The sequence below is a fragment of the Pezoporus flaviventris genome, unplaced genomic scaffold (assembly GCF_033815535.1).
Source record: "Pezoporus flaviventris isolate CSIRO_AGI_PZ_B2104156 unplaced genomic scaffold, CSIRO_AGI_Pfla_v1 ptg000036l, whole genome shotgun sequence".
Lineage (NCBI taxonomy): Eukaryota > Metazoa > Chordata > Aves > Psittaciformes > Psittacidae > Pezoporus > Pezoporus flaviventris.
The window spans coordinates 16,198,226-16,215,669 of record NW_026892584.1 but is presented as its reverse complement, the minus strand read 5'-3'; the positions used below and the strand labels follow the sequence as shown (position 1 = coordinate 16,215,669).

The 17,444-nt window shown below is 42.1% G+C and overlaps 2 protein-coding genes and 1 long non-coding RNA gene across 5 annotated transcripts in view; 2 read left to right on the top strand and 1 right to left on the bottom strand.

Moving 5' to 3' along the window:
- The window catches only part of GPR176 (G protein-coupled receptor 176), a 40,626-nt gene extending 34,968 nt beyond the window's left edge, over nucleotides 1–5,658 (bottom strand). The window contains exon 1 of one of the 2 annotated variants that reach the window (XM_061463361.1): nucleotides 4,558–5,658. In XM_061463361.1, coding sequence (XP_061319345.1) covers nucleotides 4,558–4,786 — 229 coding nt within the window. In that variant the 5' untranslated portion in view covers nucleotides 4,787–5,658. The remainder of the gene's footprint in view (nucleotides 1–4,557) is intronic. The other variant, XM_061463364.1, reaches the window with a different exon arrangement.
- Nucleotides 5,659–6,121: 463 nt separating this feature from the next.
- Nucleotides 6,122–7,210, top strand: LOC133274763 (uncharacterized). Its single transcript, XR_009745242.1, has 2 exons — nucleotides 6,122–6,488; nucleotides 7,084–7,210. It is a non-coding gene; the product is annotated as an uncharacterized LOC133274763 (long non-coding RNA).
- A 2,296-nt stretch (nucleotides 7,211–9,506) lies between these two features.
- EIF2AK4 (eukaryotic translation initiation factor 2 alpha kinase 4) overlaps nucleotides 9,507–17,444 on the top strand; it is a 38,264-nt gene continuing 30,326 nt past the window's right edge. For both annotated transcript variants that reach the window (XR_009745103.1, XM_061463359.1), the window contains exons 1-5: nucleotides 9,507–9,773; nucleotides 11,524–11,639; nucleotides 12,824–12,926; nucleotides 14,798–14,971; nucleotides 16,933–17,013. Coding sequence is in view for 1 of the 2 variants with exons in the window: in XM_061463359.1 (XP_061319343.1) it covers nucleotides 9,621–9,773; nucleotides 11,524–11,639; nucleotides 12,824–12,926; nucleotides 14,798–14,971; nucleotides 16,933–17,013 (627 nt within the window). In the remaining variant the exon portion in view is untranslated. The remainder of the gene's footprint in view (nucleotides 9,774–11,523; nucleotides 11,640–12,823; nucleotides 12,927–14,797; nucleotides 14,972–16,932; nucleotides 17,014–17,444) is intronic.

Genomic DNA, 17,444 nt, shown 5'->3' with positions numbered 1-17,444 from the left:
CCTGAAACGCAAGTCAGGCAAAACAAAACAGCTCCTACAAGGCAGTGAAAAATGATCTAACCTGAGTCAGGCAGAATATACAGGGAACCACAGAGCAGATGGATCTGTGCAGGATTAGTGGAAATGAAGTAATCAATCTCAAAGCAAACCTCTTCCATTTCTGTTCTTCCATTGATGAATTTTACATCCTTTCAAAACAAGTCAGGACATGACAAGCTCGAAACTTTTGATGCCTTTTACCAGTCAGGATTAAATCAACCGAAGGAAATCAGCACTGACAGCATGTATTGCTTCTCATATCACACTGCTCCTGTCTGCGTCATTCCAGTGGCCAGTAAAATCAGCTAGTTCTTCCTGTCAGTGTCTTTCACTTTCCCTCATATTTAAGGTAATGAAAGTTGCTGCCTTACACACGGAAATTCAGCACAATAGCTTTCCTTTTGCTAAACCAATTAGGCACAACTGAGGAATACAAAATACAGTTATTCATAAGAGAAGCAGCATAATTACTTTGTCTCCTATTCTCCTGTAGTAATTTTTCTTTGAAGCAACAGTAATCACATTGTACCTACACAGCTATGGCCTAAGCAGATTAATGAGTGCAGCTCACCTGACCCCATGCCAGAAACACATCTCTACACATGCACTTGCCATTCCAGAGTTCCTGAGGCACATAATCTCTTCATCTCAAGGATTATGATGTACATGTGTGGATGAGAAAAGCAAAGTGGTAATGAGAGGCATAGGTCTTTTCCTTGTTCTTCTGCTGAAGCTCAGCACACTTGTATTTTTCTGTGTAACATGTTCCACTTTCCCAAGAACAGTTCAAACAGTGGAACAAGAAACACCAGTGACAAGGATTTTCACTGTTTTATTCCAGTCCTGAGTTAACAGTTTACAGGCTAGGAAATGCCATTACTTTGGGAACTTCCATTACTAGTGTCATGGTTTAACTACAGCTGGCAAGTAAATATCACACAGCCACTCGCTCACTCCCCAATCCCCTGGTGGAACGGGGAGGAGAACCAGAAAAAATGCACAGGAAGACAGTGTTAACAAGGTCTTCTTGTTTCATACATACTTGGTACCTCACCTTGTGCATTTGGTAAGTAAGGTCCACCAACGTGTGCAGAGCATTAAAAGCTCCTCAGCTGTACTCCCCATTTCATGCACTCAGCTAAGCATCACAGACAGAAATGGCTTTCAAGTCTTGAAGATACTGTTTAATCTTTCCTTCATAGAAACCAAGCTGCTGATCAGGGCAACTAAACTGACTAAATTCCTCCCTCCAGTGCCTCCTGTCTTTTGCAGAAACCTTGCGGTAGGCTACAACCAAAGGAGTACACAGTGGGTTCGAAGCACAGAGATGCAGATTTACCCCTTCTTATTCCTCAGTCCCTGAATATTAAAATCACAGCTAATCTTCTAAGTGAGAACTTCCATGCAAACAGTGGAAGAGCAACAGTAGAGAGTTTCTGCAGACTCAGTCTCATGAACAGCTACTTAAAACTGTAGCAATGAAGCATATTACAGCTTCATAAACTCAGTAAATCATGACCAAGTTATCTGAAGAACTCTCATCTCTAACTGCCCAAAATCATAAGTCATTTTTTGACTAATAATTATGTTTTGCCCATTCCAAACATGAAATAATTTGGTTCTGTACAAAATCAGAAATTTTTAACAATGAAATCTCTCACCAAATTAGGCCAAACAAAACCCTAAAAAAACAACAAACAAACAAACAAACAAAAAAACCACAAGAACAAAAATAAAACAATCTGCCAGTTAGCTAGCCTCTTCTTGGTACTTTTGGTTGGTTCTACCAGTTAAATCCTCTGATATACATGTCACATCCAGGTTCAAGCTTTGGCAAGCTTGTGACAACTATGTAATCCCTTTTATAGATAAATAGAAATTCTAGAATCTAGTATCATTATTACTGCTACCTAAATTAACTGAGGATGTACTTTTGATGTATTGCAAAGTAAACAAACACAGTATAACGTGCATCTCTCTCACAACCATCACTATAACATCCTTCTGCACAGCAGGAACCAAAATTAAATTCACAACACCAACTATGATTCCCCCTCTTGTAGGACCTGGACCTCTTTGTGCTGTAGACTGCTGCTTATGTCAGACCCCAGTGTCCATTATCAAGACTAAGACATAGATGTTTGTTCCCTTTCAAGGCAGAAGTACAAATTATTTCTTCCTTTTAAAAGGGTAGTGCTGTTCTATCCAATAGCAAAGTGGCTTGGGCACACACTGACATTGTGGGAATGAGTAAGTTGCACAACCACCCAAACTAGAAAGCATTCAAATCCACCTCATTCTTTAGGAGGAAGGATAGTCCTAATTCCCCTTGAAGGGTTTCCCCTCTGCAAAGGCAAACTTGGGACTCACTGGACTATTTTGCAGCTCAGCTGAAGGGCTCACCTGACGGAGAAAAGAGCTGGACATCACCCACATTCTAAGGATCATGGCAGAGAACAAATGAAGAGGAAAACTTAAATAATGGCTTGTACAACCATAAGCATCAGGTGAATATCAAGTTCTTCCCCCTTCCTGATGCAGGAGATAGCATGCAGCACATGCACAAGCAAAACTTCTGCCACATATGAGGGTTGAGCATGCAGGCGCAGAAACCCTGAGACCTGGAGATCAAGACTTTAGCTTCTTCATGGCTTTGTTTCCATTCAGTAAAGGTGGAATAGAGATGATATGGGAAGTCGTGTAAAGATTCTTAAGTTTTAAGGTGTTACAATAGCACGTCTCATAAATATTGTCAAAATAGTGTTTCAGGACAGCAGGGAGACTGGAAAACAAGGCAGCTTGAAAAAAAAAAATTAAAACTGTTGTTTATCCCTGTAAACTCACGAGGCTTGCTGCTAACATTTGTCATTGGAATGCTGCATTTTCGTATTTTAAAAATACATCACTTCCTCTCCTGTTTTGCTCTTTCGTAGGCCTGGAGAAGCTACTGATCTGGAAGCTTCATCAACCTCCCAGCCATCCAACCTGCACATAAACCCTCTTTTCAGAGAGTCCACCTCTTGAAAGCAAACTGCAGGACTGCCAAACCATGACTTACAGTCATCTTGTAAAATTTATAGCTATGGTATTTGTTGACTGGTTGGTTAGTTTTCAAGAACTCCTGCTGCTGAAAGTATGATTACATCACAATGTCTGTTTTCTTCTTCAAATAAAACTGGAAGATCCATGCTCATGAAAGCAAGTCTGGACACATGACCCAGATATACGTTCTTATGGCTCAAACCCCAAAGAATGAAGAATATGAATGAATTCTGTCTTTTCTCATCTAATCTTGTTAGTTTTTAGGATGCTATCTGCTGGCTGTCATTTTGTGCCAGGCACTACCAAACACACTCAAAGAGAGCTCTTTCCCCACACCATCTATGTGCTAAATACAAAAAAAAAGCATGAACCAAGAGGATTACCAGCACTGGGCAGAGGAATTGAGGCAAAAAGTCTGTGATTTACAGTAACAAGCAGTAAGCATACCACTGACTGTGCCCAATGCTGTTCCAAGACTATGCTTACCAACTTACTAGGAATTATTTGTGATGTTAAATATTGCCAAGAAGAAATTGATATTACAATTAATTACCATGACCACAGAAATGGATTTTAGCATTACTCAAGGTCAGAAAAAAACAAAAACAAATCTTTGATAAGAGCCAGTGACCATCAGTAAAGTCCTACTGAACTGTCCTAAGAGAGCTGGAGACTTTCTTTGTCAAGCCTTGTGTGAAAAGCCTCATAATTTCCAGTAACCAGCTTTAAATGATTTAGATAGTAGCAGCATTTTACTGAAACCCAACTTACTGATCTCCTTAACAGTACTAACTTGACTCACCAAAGGGCTTATTTTGCTTTTTGTAAGAAATGCTTACGTATTCCTGATAAAACAACATGCTATAAGCATCGAGAAAGCAAATACACACATATCTGTAAAATTATTTGGCAATATATTACTAGTTTGCTACCCCATATCTAAAGTGTATGATTCCTACTTTAAAGGATAACAAATAGGCAAGATGGCAAGACTGCACATGGTTATATATTTTTACAGCATAAAGTACTTCCAAAGGATTAATTTAAAATCTGCAGGACACAAACACAGAATTTCTGCATTGTGAAACAGAAATTGAGTAAAACTTGTTTAAAACACTCCACACCCTATCTTTTTAGAGAACAGATCCCCCTACAGTTGAAACTAAAGGTGTAATAAATGCATTTAAATTTTGCCCATTTAAATTGTGATAGAAAAGTTTACAAAGTAATACATACGTATGTTGTACCAGTTCTCAGTTGTGATTAATAGAATTTTATAGTAATAGCTTTTACACATTAAAAAAAAAAAAAAAGAAAAACAAAAGGAACATGAAATCATACAGCTGAGGGCCTAAAACACAGAAAGAAGGGTCACTACAGAAGGAAGTTATGCTGGTTACCATTTCGTCTGCAGTCCCTGGCCATAATGATACACAAACCACATCAACAAAAAAACTCCAGCCAACACTCACTCACCCAGCAAAGAGCCTACGAAGATGACGATTTGCACCGTGGTAGTGAAATGCCTGTAGGTCTGCTCCTCGCCGTGCTCCTCGCTCTCAGCAGCCCCAGCCTGGCTGCTGTTCCCACCCTGCCACACCATCTGCCCAGCCGAGGCGTTCCTCATCTCCAGGGCTCCGGTGACAGCCTGGTACGGGGGATGCTCGCTTTCATTCCTCGAAATCCAGCTTTTGTTGTACCCCATGGCGAAGGTCCTGCCTTCCTGCTGACACCTAATACACACAGGTTACCGAGCCCCTGGCTTCAGCGACTGACTGCTGCCCACGAGCAAAAAGGCACTTCTGAGGACAAAGCCCTGTCTCTAACACTTGGAGGCATCTTCACCGTATTTCTGTGTGCCAGAAAGCAGGGTTGGCTTTTCACGTTTTCACTTTGTAAACTACGGTAACTGGTAAAGGAAAACAGAAAAAGCAGGCTCCTCCTTGCGATTAGCTGTCCCATATTTCTTGCTTCACAATGCCACAGCGTTTCCTCAGCATAGCTTACTGCAATAAACGTGCATGAGAAAATCACAGTCCACACCGCAGCTCACCCCGCCAGAAGGTCGTCTCGCACCACAGCGTACACACTCGCAGGCACATGGACTTCCCATACACTGAAATCAGTCAGGAAAAGTTGATGGACCACAAGCGCTGTCCCCGCTCCGCTCTCTGCCCTGACGTTAGCTTTTCTCACAGCCCTGAGGGAGGAAGGACACCTTTTGCCCCGTGGCACATTTCCTAGCGCTCTCTTCTCTCCTGCTCACTCCTCCCGTGGTGACACACGACTCCGTCCCGCGTTCCTCCTCAGTCTGCGCGACACTGGACACCAAGAAGACCTTTATACGGAGCCTAGGGAAGCCAGTGACTGTTCAATGACTTCCGCTGCACTCCAGCTATTTCTCGGGTTAAATTAATTTGGTTTTGAACCCCAAGGCGGGGGGCACTCGAGCCTCCAACAAACCGAAAAGCCTCCGTACGATTCTGCGCGCCCCACTCTCAGCGCGCCCCACACCAAGCACGGCCGGCGGTAACACCCCTGCCCGTATATACGCCAACATCCCGGCCCAAGCACTCAACTACACTACCCCACCGCTCCACAGTGCGCAGACACCAAGCCCCACCGCCCGCAGGAGGCGGTGGCCTGGCCAGGCGGAGCCAAGCGGCCAGGGCGGATCGCCGATCTCCCACCTCCGCCACGCTTCCAGGAGGCGGAGGTGCCGCCATCACGTGGCCGCGGCAGCCAACGGGGCCGACATTTTGGCGGGCAGCGCGGTGGCGGGCGCAGCGCTGAGCAGGGCAGGGCGGTGCTGTGGGGAAGCTCTTTCTGTTCGTGTGGGCAGGCACCATCCGGAGTCCAGTGGTGCTATAGCATAGGTAAGTACCTCAGGAAAGAATTTCAAAAGGCAGTGCAGATTTATACGTGCTATTTGTTAAAATATTTTTAAATACATATTTTATCGGGTAAGCTTCTTTATAGGCATAGTAAATTTGGGTTTTAATTGTGCAAGAAGTATACCTGCATCCATATAGTGAGTACATATTTGAAGATTTTAGGTGGATGGTTAGTTAAGAAGCAGCAAAAGGCCTTTCAGGCATTGGCTGGCAATGTAGACGTGCCCTCTGGAAGAGCAACTGCCCACCAGTATAACCCCTGCCCACCAAGGCTTTCAAGGACCCCACACTGATAGAATGTACTTCTGTGATCTGTGTGCTGTCTCCTGTGATGTGGACTTGGATGATACAGGCAAGAGCCAAATGCTCTGCCATGGGTTCAGAGACGTGTGCTGACTACAGGGAAATGAAGGCTGCCACCACCCTATCACACTACAGGTGCTGCAGCCTCTACACTTGCAGCCTCCTCTGGGAGTGTAAATCTCCCAGCTCATTGCTCCAGGCTCTTTTCTGGTAATTCATATCTCTTCCATGTTCACATCCTGACTCACTCCCCTGCTTTATCCTCTCACACCTGCTCACAAGCCATTCACTTTGTCCAGCCAGTCCCATCTTTTTCCCCACCTTACCCATGCAAAAGCCAGCAGCTATCACCCTGCTTTCCTCTCATCTTTTGTCTCCTAGGCCTCCCAAACTGTCTTCGTCCTTTCAGTCCCCCAGCATTCCTGTGGCCATTTTGGCCACTCTGACCTCCTGCCCACCTCCCAGCCACCTGCGAGGTGCTTTTCTTTACAGGACAGCCCCTTCCTTCAGTTTTTCCCTCTGGGTCCCTTCCCCACTCTCCTGCAGCTCACCAGGGGAGACTAACGTCCCCTCCCTATGCACAGGGGGAAGTGAAAGCGCACTATAACATCTCACATCATTAAATTTTAGTGGCTAGTATTTTAATGTGAGATATGAAAGTTTTGGAAGGGAAGTGTCTGTCGAGATGCACGTGTTTGGCGCAGGCAGACTCTTCAGTGGTGTTCATGGTACTCCAGGAGATCTGTGCAGAGTATTTGATTATCTTTTTTTCCCTAAATAATCTATTTTTGTTTCCTTTGTGCAGGTTTTCTCAAGGCTAGGTAGCCAAGCCACAGCCCTGAAAAAGGTGTCTCTTCCCCATCACCTGCCAAATTTTCACACTTGTGCTGGGGCACAAGACTTTTTAAAATAAATTATTGTGATTTTTTTTTTTTAATTGTGAAGTTACTTGTCTCTGGCTGTCTTCTTGGAAACAATAAATCACTGTAGAAGAAATAAAGAGAGAAAAAAATAGCTTGGGGTAGACATCTGGTCTAGAACATTTCATCCCAACTGTTTAAAATTTTGCCAAGTCACAAAGAACAGGAACAGTGGGGGAGTTTTAACAATGCATAATGTTACCTGACCCTCCCATTGTTATGCAAACTGACACGGGGAAGTTTGCCATATGCTGGGCTGTGTGTCTCACACAACGTGCTTGGAAAGTATAAACTCATAATTTCTGTTAAAGAAAAATTTACAGAAGTTTCTTAATTATTTACTGCATCATATATTCAAATTGGCCATTCTTGCCATGTCTTTTGGTAGGAGACAAGATGAATCTGTGGCCTAGGTATTTTTATTTCTAGTCTTCACTACAGAGAAAACACCTAAACAAACTGATGGATGAAAAATACCCAACTGCACCCGTAGGTCAAATACAGCAGTTACTTCTAAGAAGATGCAAGAAACTTCAGTGGACAATTACAGTGCCCCAGGTCACCTGTGACTGTGCAAAAGGAGCTCTGTTGTGGTTAGGTAAATACTACAGAGCTTTGTTCATGCCATCTCCCACAAAAAAAAAAAAAAAAAGAAAAGAAACAAAAACATTACTAAGGGCACATTCCAGGCATTCCCAGATGTGGTGAGGAACAGAGAACAGTGACACAGTTGAAGATTTGTTTTTGTTAGATGCTAATGACATTATGAAACTACCAGTTATTATATTAGTTATGAACCCAGCTGGGAACCGTAAGAGTTTAAGTGAAATACAAAGATAAATGAAAGTATGCATTAACAAGATGTCAATTTCAGAGGGAGAAACTGAGGACTATAGAAACTACTCATTAGAGTAAGTCCCTCCTTAAGTGGTCTATTTAAAACAAGGAGTCTGTACTCCTAGGTCAGGGAGTAAAGATCACTAGAACTCCATTGGGAGAAACCTTGTAATTAAAGAGAAGCATAAGATTTTTTTTTTTTTCATGCAATTACAAAAGTAAAGAAAAATTGAGTCTATTATACTGAAACAGAGATCTAAAATACTGCAAGTATGTCTCTGAAACTTACGTTGTTTTCAATTCAGATGAGGGAATTTGATCTTTAGAAGACAGATAATGTAACTATTAGTGGGAATCCTGGTAGGGCAGAAGGAAAACAATTCAGTTCGTTCAGTTCCAGTGGACCACACTTGTTTCCTTCATTTCCTAACAAATGGAAGTACTGTGTATGGGTGCACAGTAGCAAACTACAGATTACTGCAGCATTTTTCTTTGCCTGGGGATTACACACCTAATCAATAAGCTTGTGTGTATGAATTTACTTAGAGGTTTTTCATTAAGATCCCAAAACTAAAGACTACATCTTGTGGCAATCCTTCTGCTCAGAAGTTGCCACATGCAGTGGCTGAAGAAAAACACATCTGCTTACCTAGCTTCGTGTTTGCAGTTCACCAAGGAAGAGGCTAAGGCTGTTCATGCTCAACCTCCCAGTAGTTGTTAAATTAATCATCAGTGAAAACATGTTGTAGTTTCCACATGAACTTGTATCCTGCCCCAGCTCTATATGAAATCCATTCCTAATTTTGTGGTTCTTTTTTTTTTTTTCCCTTTGTAAATATTTCTCAAGGTGTATTTAAAAAAATCCGTGCAGTATTTGGTGCCTGTCTCTCTATTTGCAGATACATCTTGAGGCATATCTTGGGGAAGTTCAGACTGGACATTATGAAAAGGGTCTTCACCAAGAGGGTGGTTGGTCACCAGACTCCCCCAGGGAAGTGGTCACAGCTGCATGCCTGTCACTCAAGGAGTGTCTGGACAATGCTTTTACTTACATGGTTTAGTTTTAGATAGTCCTGCGCAGAGCAGGGAATTGGACTCGATAATCCTCATGGATCTCTTCCAACTCAAGATAATTTTACGATTCTCAGGCACTGCTGCTCTGGGCCTGCGCAGCTAAGATGGTGCTTTTGCAGGAGGCAGATGGGACCATGGGTGGACACGAGTTATGCAACATGCCGCGGGCCCTCAGAGGGTGGCAGAGCCCCAGGAAAGCCGCCAAGAGTGGTCTTGTCTACAGCCCTGCACGGTCCGGGGCTAACGGAACACGGCCGGGGCAGCCGCCACCGCACCACACCAGGAACTGGTCCTGGCCTTCCCCGCAGCCACCGCTCCCGGATGCACCACAAGGCCCCGGCCGCACCACAAGGCCCCAGCCGCCCCATCTCCTCCTCCTCCTCCCCCCGTCGCCGCGGAGGCGGTGCCGGGGCGCGGCAGAGCGAGGCCTTCGCTGGGCCGGTTCCACTTCCACGCAGTGCGGTGGGGCTGTGCGCGATGGCTGCCTGCCGCTCACGCCCGGAAAGCTGACATGGCCCGGGCGAGCGGCGCCCAGCCGCTGCCTGTGCAGGTAGCCGCGGAGCCGCCGGAGAGCTACCAGCTGCGGCAGGAGAACGAGCTGCAGGTGTTGGAGTCCATCTACGGGCAGGACTTTAAGGATCTGCGGCAGAGCCAGGCCTGGAAGGTAGCGAGCGGGGCTCCCCTCGCCAGGCAGCTGCGAGCTCGGCGGCCTTGCCGCTGTTCTTCCTTAGCGCTTCCTGTGCCCATTAATCGTTAGAGCGCCAGGGCTCCGGCCTCCAGCGGCGAAGCAAGCAGAGTGAGCCCTCTCTCCCTGCGGGTTGCGGAGGGCGGTGGCGCTCCAGCTGGTGCCTGGTCCTCGTGTTTCTCGCCTGGCGCATCTTTCCTTTCTCTGCCTGGCCCTGGCCCTTCCCCGCTTCGGCGGACAGCCCTGTAACCCACTGCCTTTGCAGTTAATCCTCCAGATTGGTGCCTTCGCGCTGTAATTAATGTTGTGCATGTAACTTGCGTTTTAAATGAGATTCTTTAAACATTGCCACTTAATTCATCCTTTAACCAAGTGCATATCTGCTTAATTAGTTAATCTCATCTGTATATATGTTGCTAATCTTCACATATTTATTACATGCTGTGGTTTACTCAAACTGTGTCTGTTTTAATGAGAGCTTTCATATATTTCTGTTTGTTGTTTTGGGCTCTGTTTGTTTGTTTTATTACAATTAACTAATGCTCAGGTCTACTACTCGCTATTCTTTCACATTTCTGTGTCCACAATGTCTAATTGATATTTTTTTTCCAGCTGCATCTGTGGCACTGTTTTCCTGTACCTGGAGGTACTGATCATTCTTTTCAGTTCCCCAAGTTCACTGCTACTGGCCTATTTACATTCTTTTGTCTTCAGTTTCTACAAAATAGCCCCTGCTGTCTTTTTTTTCTGCCATAAACCTGAAGTTTAAATTCTTGCAAAACCTATACACAGACACACACATGGAGTTTGATACTAACACGGTAATTCGCTGGGTTTTCAGAAGTGTTGCACACCTCATTCCCTATTAAGTTCATACCTGATGTTCTCTTGACTTTACCTCTTCTTTTCCCTGATGGAAGGGAAATAGGAGTATAGTGACCGTCTTTTAACCTGTTTCAGTATTTGTTATTACATGTGGTCTTACTTCCCTGCCTGTTTGTCGTGTTAGTAAGGTCTGGGTTGTTTTGTTTTTTGAAGTCTTTAATACAAAATAAAAAGTTTAGAATGTTTATGTAGGCATGTATTACTTTATTCTGATTTTGAGTAGGCAGTTGAACAGCGGGGGGGGGGGGGGGGGGGGGAAGGGCTTGCTAAAATTCTGTTTCATTGTTTCATTCCAAACCCAAAAATATAAATGCAAAATATTACTCTGCATTTTTTTGACCACACAAGGTGTATATATATGTGATGTTACAGTCTATTGCCATGTGAGAAAGTAAAATACCGACTGGTGTTTGCTAGTGATCCAAAACAAACACAAAAGAAACAATATTGTTCTTATAATGAATGCTTTAATTAGTGATATTCCGTAAGTAAACCATTTTTTAATTTTTTTTCCTACTACTAGCCTACAGTAAGCAGAATACAAGGGGTTTGTTATAAAATGCTCAGTCTGAATCTTCTAATAACTAACTACACTTCTCTGAGAAAGTTCTAAAAATATGTTGGATAAAATATGATAAACAATCAGTGAACCAGTTCACTCTCATTGAGCAGTATCAATACTGCTATGTATTGATAATGTACTGCTATGTATTAATGTATTTTTTTCTCAGTTTGGATGGTCTAACCTGAATTCTGTCATAATACAGGTTTTGAGAGTTGTGTGCTGTCATTAAAACGAAACCAGAAAAGCTTTTTAAATCTAAAATTTTGTTTTCCATTTCAGGTGCAACAACCTCCTGAAATTAATTTAGTTCTACGTCCTCAGGGATTGACTGGTGATAATGAAGTATATGCCAAAGTTGACCTGTGGGTCAAGTGTCCACATACTTACCCTGATACGTGAGCGAACATTAAAATCTTAACTTTTTTTTTTTTTCTCTGAACATTTTCCTCTGTTTTCCATAGTAAAGTGTAAATTGGAAAAACATGTAGTTCATTCATCGCTCTCCTCCTGGCTTTCTACATGTCAGTATTTATTAAGCCTGTGATATTTTATAATAGGCAACTATAAAATTTGGCACCTGAATTGGATGTGCTCTTTTGTGCAATGGAGAATTATATGGGTGCATTTACCAGTGCATGACCGCAGCCCCAGTTTGTAGCTTGGAGAGACATAAACAGAGGTGTATACCTGCTAGCATCTTAGTGGCCTTTTTAAACTGAGCTCGTAACCTGCTGAAAGAAGGATTGAATCTTCGTTTTTAAGCAGTCTGCTGTCTCAGTTATATGTGGGGTTCCTGTTTTCTGGTGGATTAACCTTTTGGAAGAGTTCTCACTAGAGAATGTAAAAACAACTGCAGGTGATCAGCTCCCTCTCAGCATTTGGGTTGCAAAGTAATTTCTGAGTTAAATGATGCTCTGTGCCCCATTTCCTTTAGTCCTTATGCCACCAATTATGTCCGAAGCCTGTCTATCTCCCTTTGGCCCATCCATTTGTGCTGTGGCATGAGTGGTACACTAGGGAAATGCTATTCCTTACCAAGTGTTAGCTCAGTTATACCCTGTAACACAGTGACATGGTTTAGTGGTGGATTGTCAGTCCTGAGGTAAAGCTAGGACTTGATGACCTTAAAGGTCTTTTCCAACCTAGTTGATTCTATAGGACATAACAGCCACTCTAATTTCTTTTTTTTTTTTTAATTTAACATATCATAGTTACAGGTGTTTTATTTTAAACATTTTTTAAATTTGGTTGTTACTTATTTAATGCATATATTTCTTTAGGTTTATGTAACCTTTATAGTGGTGATAAATAAAGAGTATGCAGGGTTTCTTTGGTAGTTCTTCTTGTTAACTGACAGGTAATCTGCAGCCAGAAAATTTGATGGTAAGGAATATAAAAATGTATTTCTGGCTTTATATTGTATATGCAATATTTATATACTGCTTATTTGAGTATTGACTAATTGCCAAGTGACTATGAACTCCATTCCTTTTCCTTCACCCATTTTTATCAAAAATATTGCTTTTTAGACTCAATTTTTCTAGTGCAGACTTTCAGTGTTCTGTTGCTTGTCCTCCAGTGTCCCTGAAATACAGCTAAAAAATTCAAAAGGCTTGTCAAATGAGAAAATAAATGAATTAAAATCCAGCCTAGCTGAACTGGCAAAACAGCGTTGCGGAGAGGTAAGAGCTTTTAAATTCCTTGAGAAATACAGTCTGGACCCTAAATAGTTCTAAATACGTGTGTGGTATAATATAATGGAATGCATCCACATTGGAAGCTTAAGTTGTAATGCTCCTAAGGAAGGAGAGACTTAATTTCTTTTAAAGGATGTTTCTAATTAATGGAAGTTCCGAATAAACAGGATGTTAAAATACAGTGGATGTTGTAACTAGTGCAAATTTTATCCCTGTTGAAAAGCAGATGTAAAAGTTCATGTTATTCTTGGGGTTATGTCACTGTATGAAAAGCAATACTAACTCTAAAAGTGAGAGCTTTCTGCACTTTCCAGATTCATTTGAATATTGTAAGTGGCTATACCTGTTTAAGCTGACAGCAGACATGGGGAATTTTTCAGTGTGTTTTTGTTCATCTAATGCTGAACTGAGACCATCGTTCTAACATCAGGTTAACAGTGACCTCTGTGGCTGTAGCGCAGTCACTCTGTGCCATTGTGCCTTTTTTTCTACTGTTTTTAGGAATAGTAATACTTGACTACACCCCTCTCTCCCTGGTTTGATTTCTGACCTTATTAAAGGGAGCTACAAATGTGTTGTATGTTTTCCTAATGTCAGTTTTCCAAAGCAAGAATTGTGCTTGCTCCAGCAATGTGTAGATACAATTGTAAGTTCCATGTATGATACGCATTTTTGATGAATAACGTATGTGCAGTTCTGAACCACTTTCTCTGGAAGGGAAAGGGAGACAACTGTTTTCCCTGCCTGGACAGGTATTCTTTGTTGAAGAGTATTCTGCAGTATGGAAAACTTGAAAATACCTCAGTTGCTGTCAAATGGAATAGTAGATTGTTTGGGGTTTTGATTATTGGGATTCCTCCTTTTTTTTTTTTTTTTTAAAATACACGTGAGCGCATGCATGATTGCCTTGCCTTCTGAATAGTAACCTAGGAAAGGTATTTTGGTTTGCACATGTCAGGTGTATGCATACTGCGCTATTCTTCGTATTCTGAATTATCTCCTGGCTTCATTCTTACTTTTAAGCAGGGGATTTAGTGTTTGAGAATCTTCTAAATGTCAGCCTGTTACAGGCAGATGGTACATTTAGTTTGGCTGTTCTCCCATGTATACATGCAAATCCTGCTCAATGCTGCTGCTGGCTGGTGGGATGCATCTTTCTGATGCACTATTCTGGAGATGCAATGGTCTATTAGCACTATGGATTGCTTGAAATACTGAAGGCGTGCTGCTAGACTGATGAAAGCTTAAGCCCTGACGTGCATACCCTGATAGTGCATACCCATTTCAAGTAACAGTAACTGAAAATTTATTCCAACATTGCAAACCACGTAGCAGAATTCAGCCGAGTTTTAAGTGCAGCTCTTACTTCCAGGGAGTGGTTATATGAATGTGGAATGCCTTAAGTGGTTGTACAGTTCCAAATGCGGGGGCTAACTTACAGAGGATGGATTAGATTTCACATTAGCAGTGAAATAAGTAATTATTTCACAAGTAATAAGCAGCAGAAACAGTAATAGACAATTGCAGAGGTTTTATCCTGTTGTCACTTGCATGTCATAAACGTATCTTTGGAAAAAAATAAAAGAATATTTTTAAGAAAAAGATGGTGTTTCAAGTTGGTTGTCTTTCAGTATTTTTTCTCCTCTTTGCTAATGTGGTCAGGGATTTTTCATGTTACTGTCTATTAATAAATAGTTCTGCCAAAAAAACCTGAAATGTAGTAAATTCGGGCTGATAAGTAACAAAATCAGCAGTCACACTGCTGTTGTGTGGCTTCTTCAAGTTGGGTGTTATTTTACTATGTGATCTACTTGTTCTTTGAACTCTGCATGTCATTCATCTTTATTTTCTTTCAGGTGATGATATTTGAACTTGCTGATCATATACAGTCATTTCTCAGTGAGTATAATAAACCACCCTCCAAGTCTTTTCATGAAGAAATGTTAAAAAATCATCAAAAAGAACGAGAAAGACTGGCTCAGGAGGAATTGCGCAGGGCACAAGAAGTTAAGAGAAGAGAAGAGCAGGAGGTAAGAGAAATTGAAAGTACGAATAACCCTGTATTCTTAAAATAATCACAGTTTTCTTGTGGGTTTTAAAACTGGGGGTTTTAATGAATTACTAAATTCTCAGACCTGTCAGTATGAGCTGATCAATATGTACTGTATGAACTATTTGCTGCTGCAATTGTAACACTTTAATGATGTAGTTTTAACCCTGAGAATTTTTTATGCCTGAAACAAACCTAATTGTTGATTCCTGATCCTATGAAAATAACTTTTAAAGAGGTGCTTATACGAAAGTGTAATCAAATGTATAAATTGTGTTCCATCTTAAACTAGGATGTATTAGCCAGACAGATTATAGAATCATAGGATAGTTAGGGTTGGAAAGGACCTTAAGATCATCTCGTTCCAACCCCCCTGCCATGGGCAGGGACACCTCACACTAAACCATGTCACCCAAGGCTCCGTCTAACCTGGCCTTGAACACTGCCAGGGATGGAGCATTCATAGCTTCCCTGGGCAACCTATTCCAGTGCCCCACCACCGTTACAGTAAAGAACTTCCTCCTTATATCCAGTCTAAACTTACCCTGTTTAAGTTTGAACCCATTACCCCTTGTCCTATCACTGCAGCCCCTAATGAAGAGTCCGTCCCCAGCATCCTTATAGGCCCCCTTCAGATACTGGAAAGCCAGCAGCCTCCACGCAGCCTTCTCTTCTCCAGGCTGAATAGCCCCAACTTTCTCAGTCTGTCTTCATACGCGAGGTGCTCCAGTCCCCTGATCATCCTCATGGCCCTCCTCTGGACTTGTTCCAACAGTTCCATGTTCTTTTTATGTAGAGGACGCCAAAACTGCACACAGTACTCCAAGTAAGTTCTCACGAGAGTAGAGTAGAGGGACAGGATCACCTCCTTTGACCTGCTGGTCACGATCCTTTTGTTGCAGCCCAGGATATGGTTGGCTTTCTGGGCTGCGAGTGCACTCTGAAGCCTGCTCATGTTAAGTTTCTCATCAGCCAACACCCCCAAGTCCTTCTCCACAGGGCTGCTCTGAATCTCTTTTCTGCCCAGCCAGTCTCTTTTCTGCCCAACCAATCTCTTTTCTGCCCAATCCCAGGTATGCCTGCAATTGCTCAACCCAGGTGTAGGACCTTGCACTTGGCATGGTTAAACTTCATAAGGTTGGCATCAGCCCACCTCACAATATGTCAAGGTCCCTCTGGATGGCATTCCTTCCCTCCAGCGTATCAACCGAACCACACAGCTTGGTGTCATCAGCAAACTTGCTGAGGGCACACTCAATCCCACAGTCCATGTCACCATCAAAGATGTTGAACAAGACTGGTCCCAACATCGATCCCTGAGGGACATCACTCATTACTGGTATCCAGCTGGACATTGAGCCATTGACCAGAACTCTGCGTGTGGCCGTCTAGCCAGTTCTTTATAGATGAGTAATCATACCTTCCTTCAGCCATAGGGTGACTGGAATGTTCACTATGACAAACTTGTCCAGAGAACAATAAATTTAGTCTAAAGAGACATTGGATCCACATACGTTCCTCATTAGAAATAAGGGAATTCATCTAAGTGTCACAGAGATTACCAATGTGGAGTCTCCACACTGTGGGAATATGGGCAGGATAGCTCTTGTTCTGAGAAAAATGTTTTTGCTTATTCCATTGTCTCTCTGGTATGTGAAAGTTTAGTGTTGGGTCTGTCAGTCGAAGTAATTTTCTTTTGTCTACAGCTCCAGTCTCCTATACCATGCAATTGATGCTTTTAAATTAGCTCTCCTGAGAAAGTTGACTTCTAATTTTTTTTTTTTTTTTTTTACTCTTGTGAGATCCTCCAGCCCTCTTTTACACTGTTGAAAAATAAGCATCAGCTTTTTTTTGTTTGTTTTTTTAATTATACCAGGGTAAGGTTAGCAGTTGCATTGCATGTGCTGTTTGCATCTCTAACAACACCAAAATTCATTTCAGCAACGTGAAATCCTTAACGAGATTCAGAGAAGGGAGGAAGAGAAAAGAGAAGAAAGAAAAAAGAAAGAGATTGCCAAACAGGTATTCTTTCTAAGCAGGCATGCAAAAACCATTGCAACAATGTCTTGTCAATACCATAACATCCGCTTATAGAAGCTTGGAAGATTTACAAGACTGAATTGTCCTGGGCATCTTTTCTCATCCAGTGCGTCTGATAGATCTAGGTTAAAATATGTTCTTGATTATATGGAGTTTATTTCCAGAATAAAATCAACTGCAAGGGAAAATAGTTTAATATATTAGCATCTTAAGTGTACTGAAATGGATGTTTTCAAACAGACATATAAAAAAGATAGCATATTAATGTCTCTGCTTTCGTTACAAAGAATCTTTTTGCCTGTGGACAGTGCTTAAATGTACTTTCTGAATCTCAGCACTTCTTCCAGAGCCTCATATGTACATTTATATTATGAAAACCTGTTTCTTCTGGGATTTGGGTGGCTTTAAAGAAT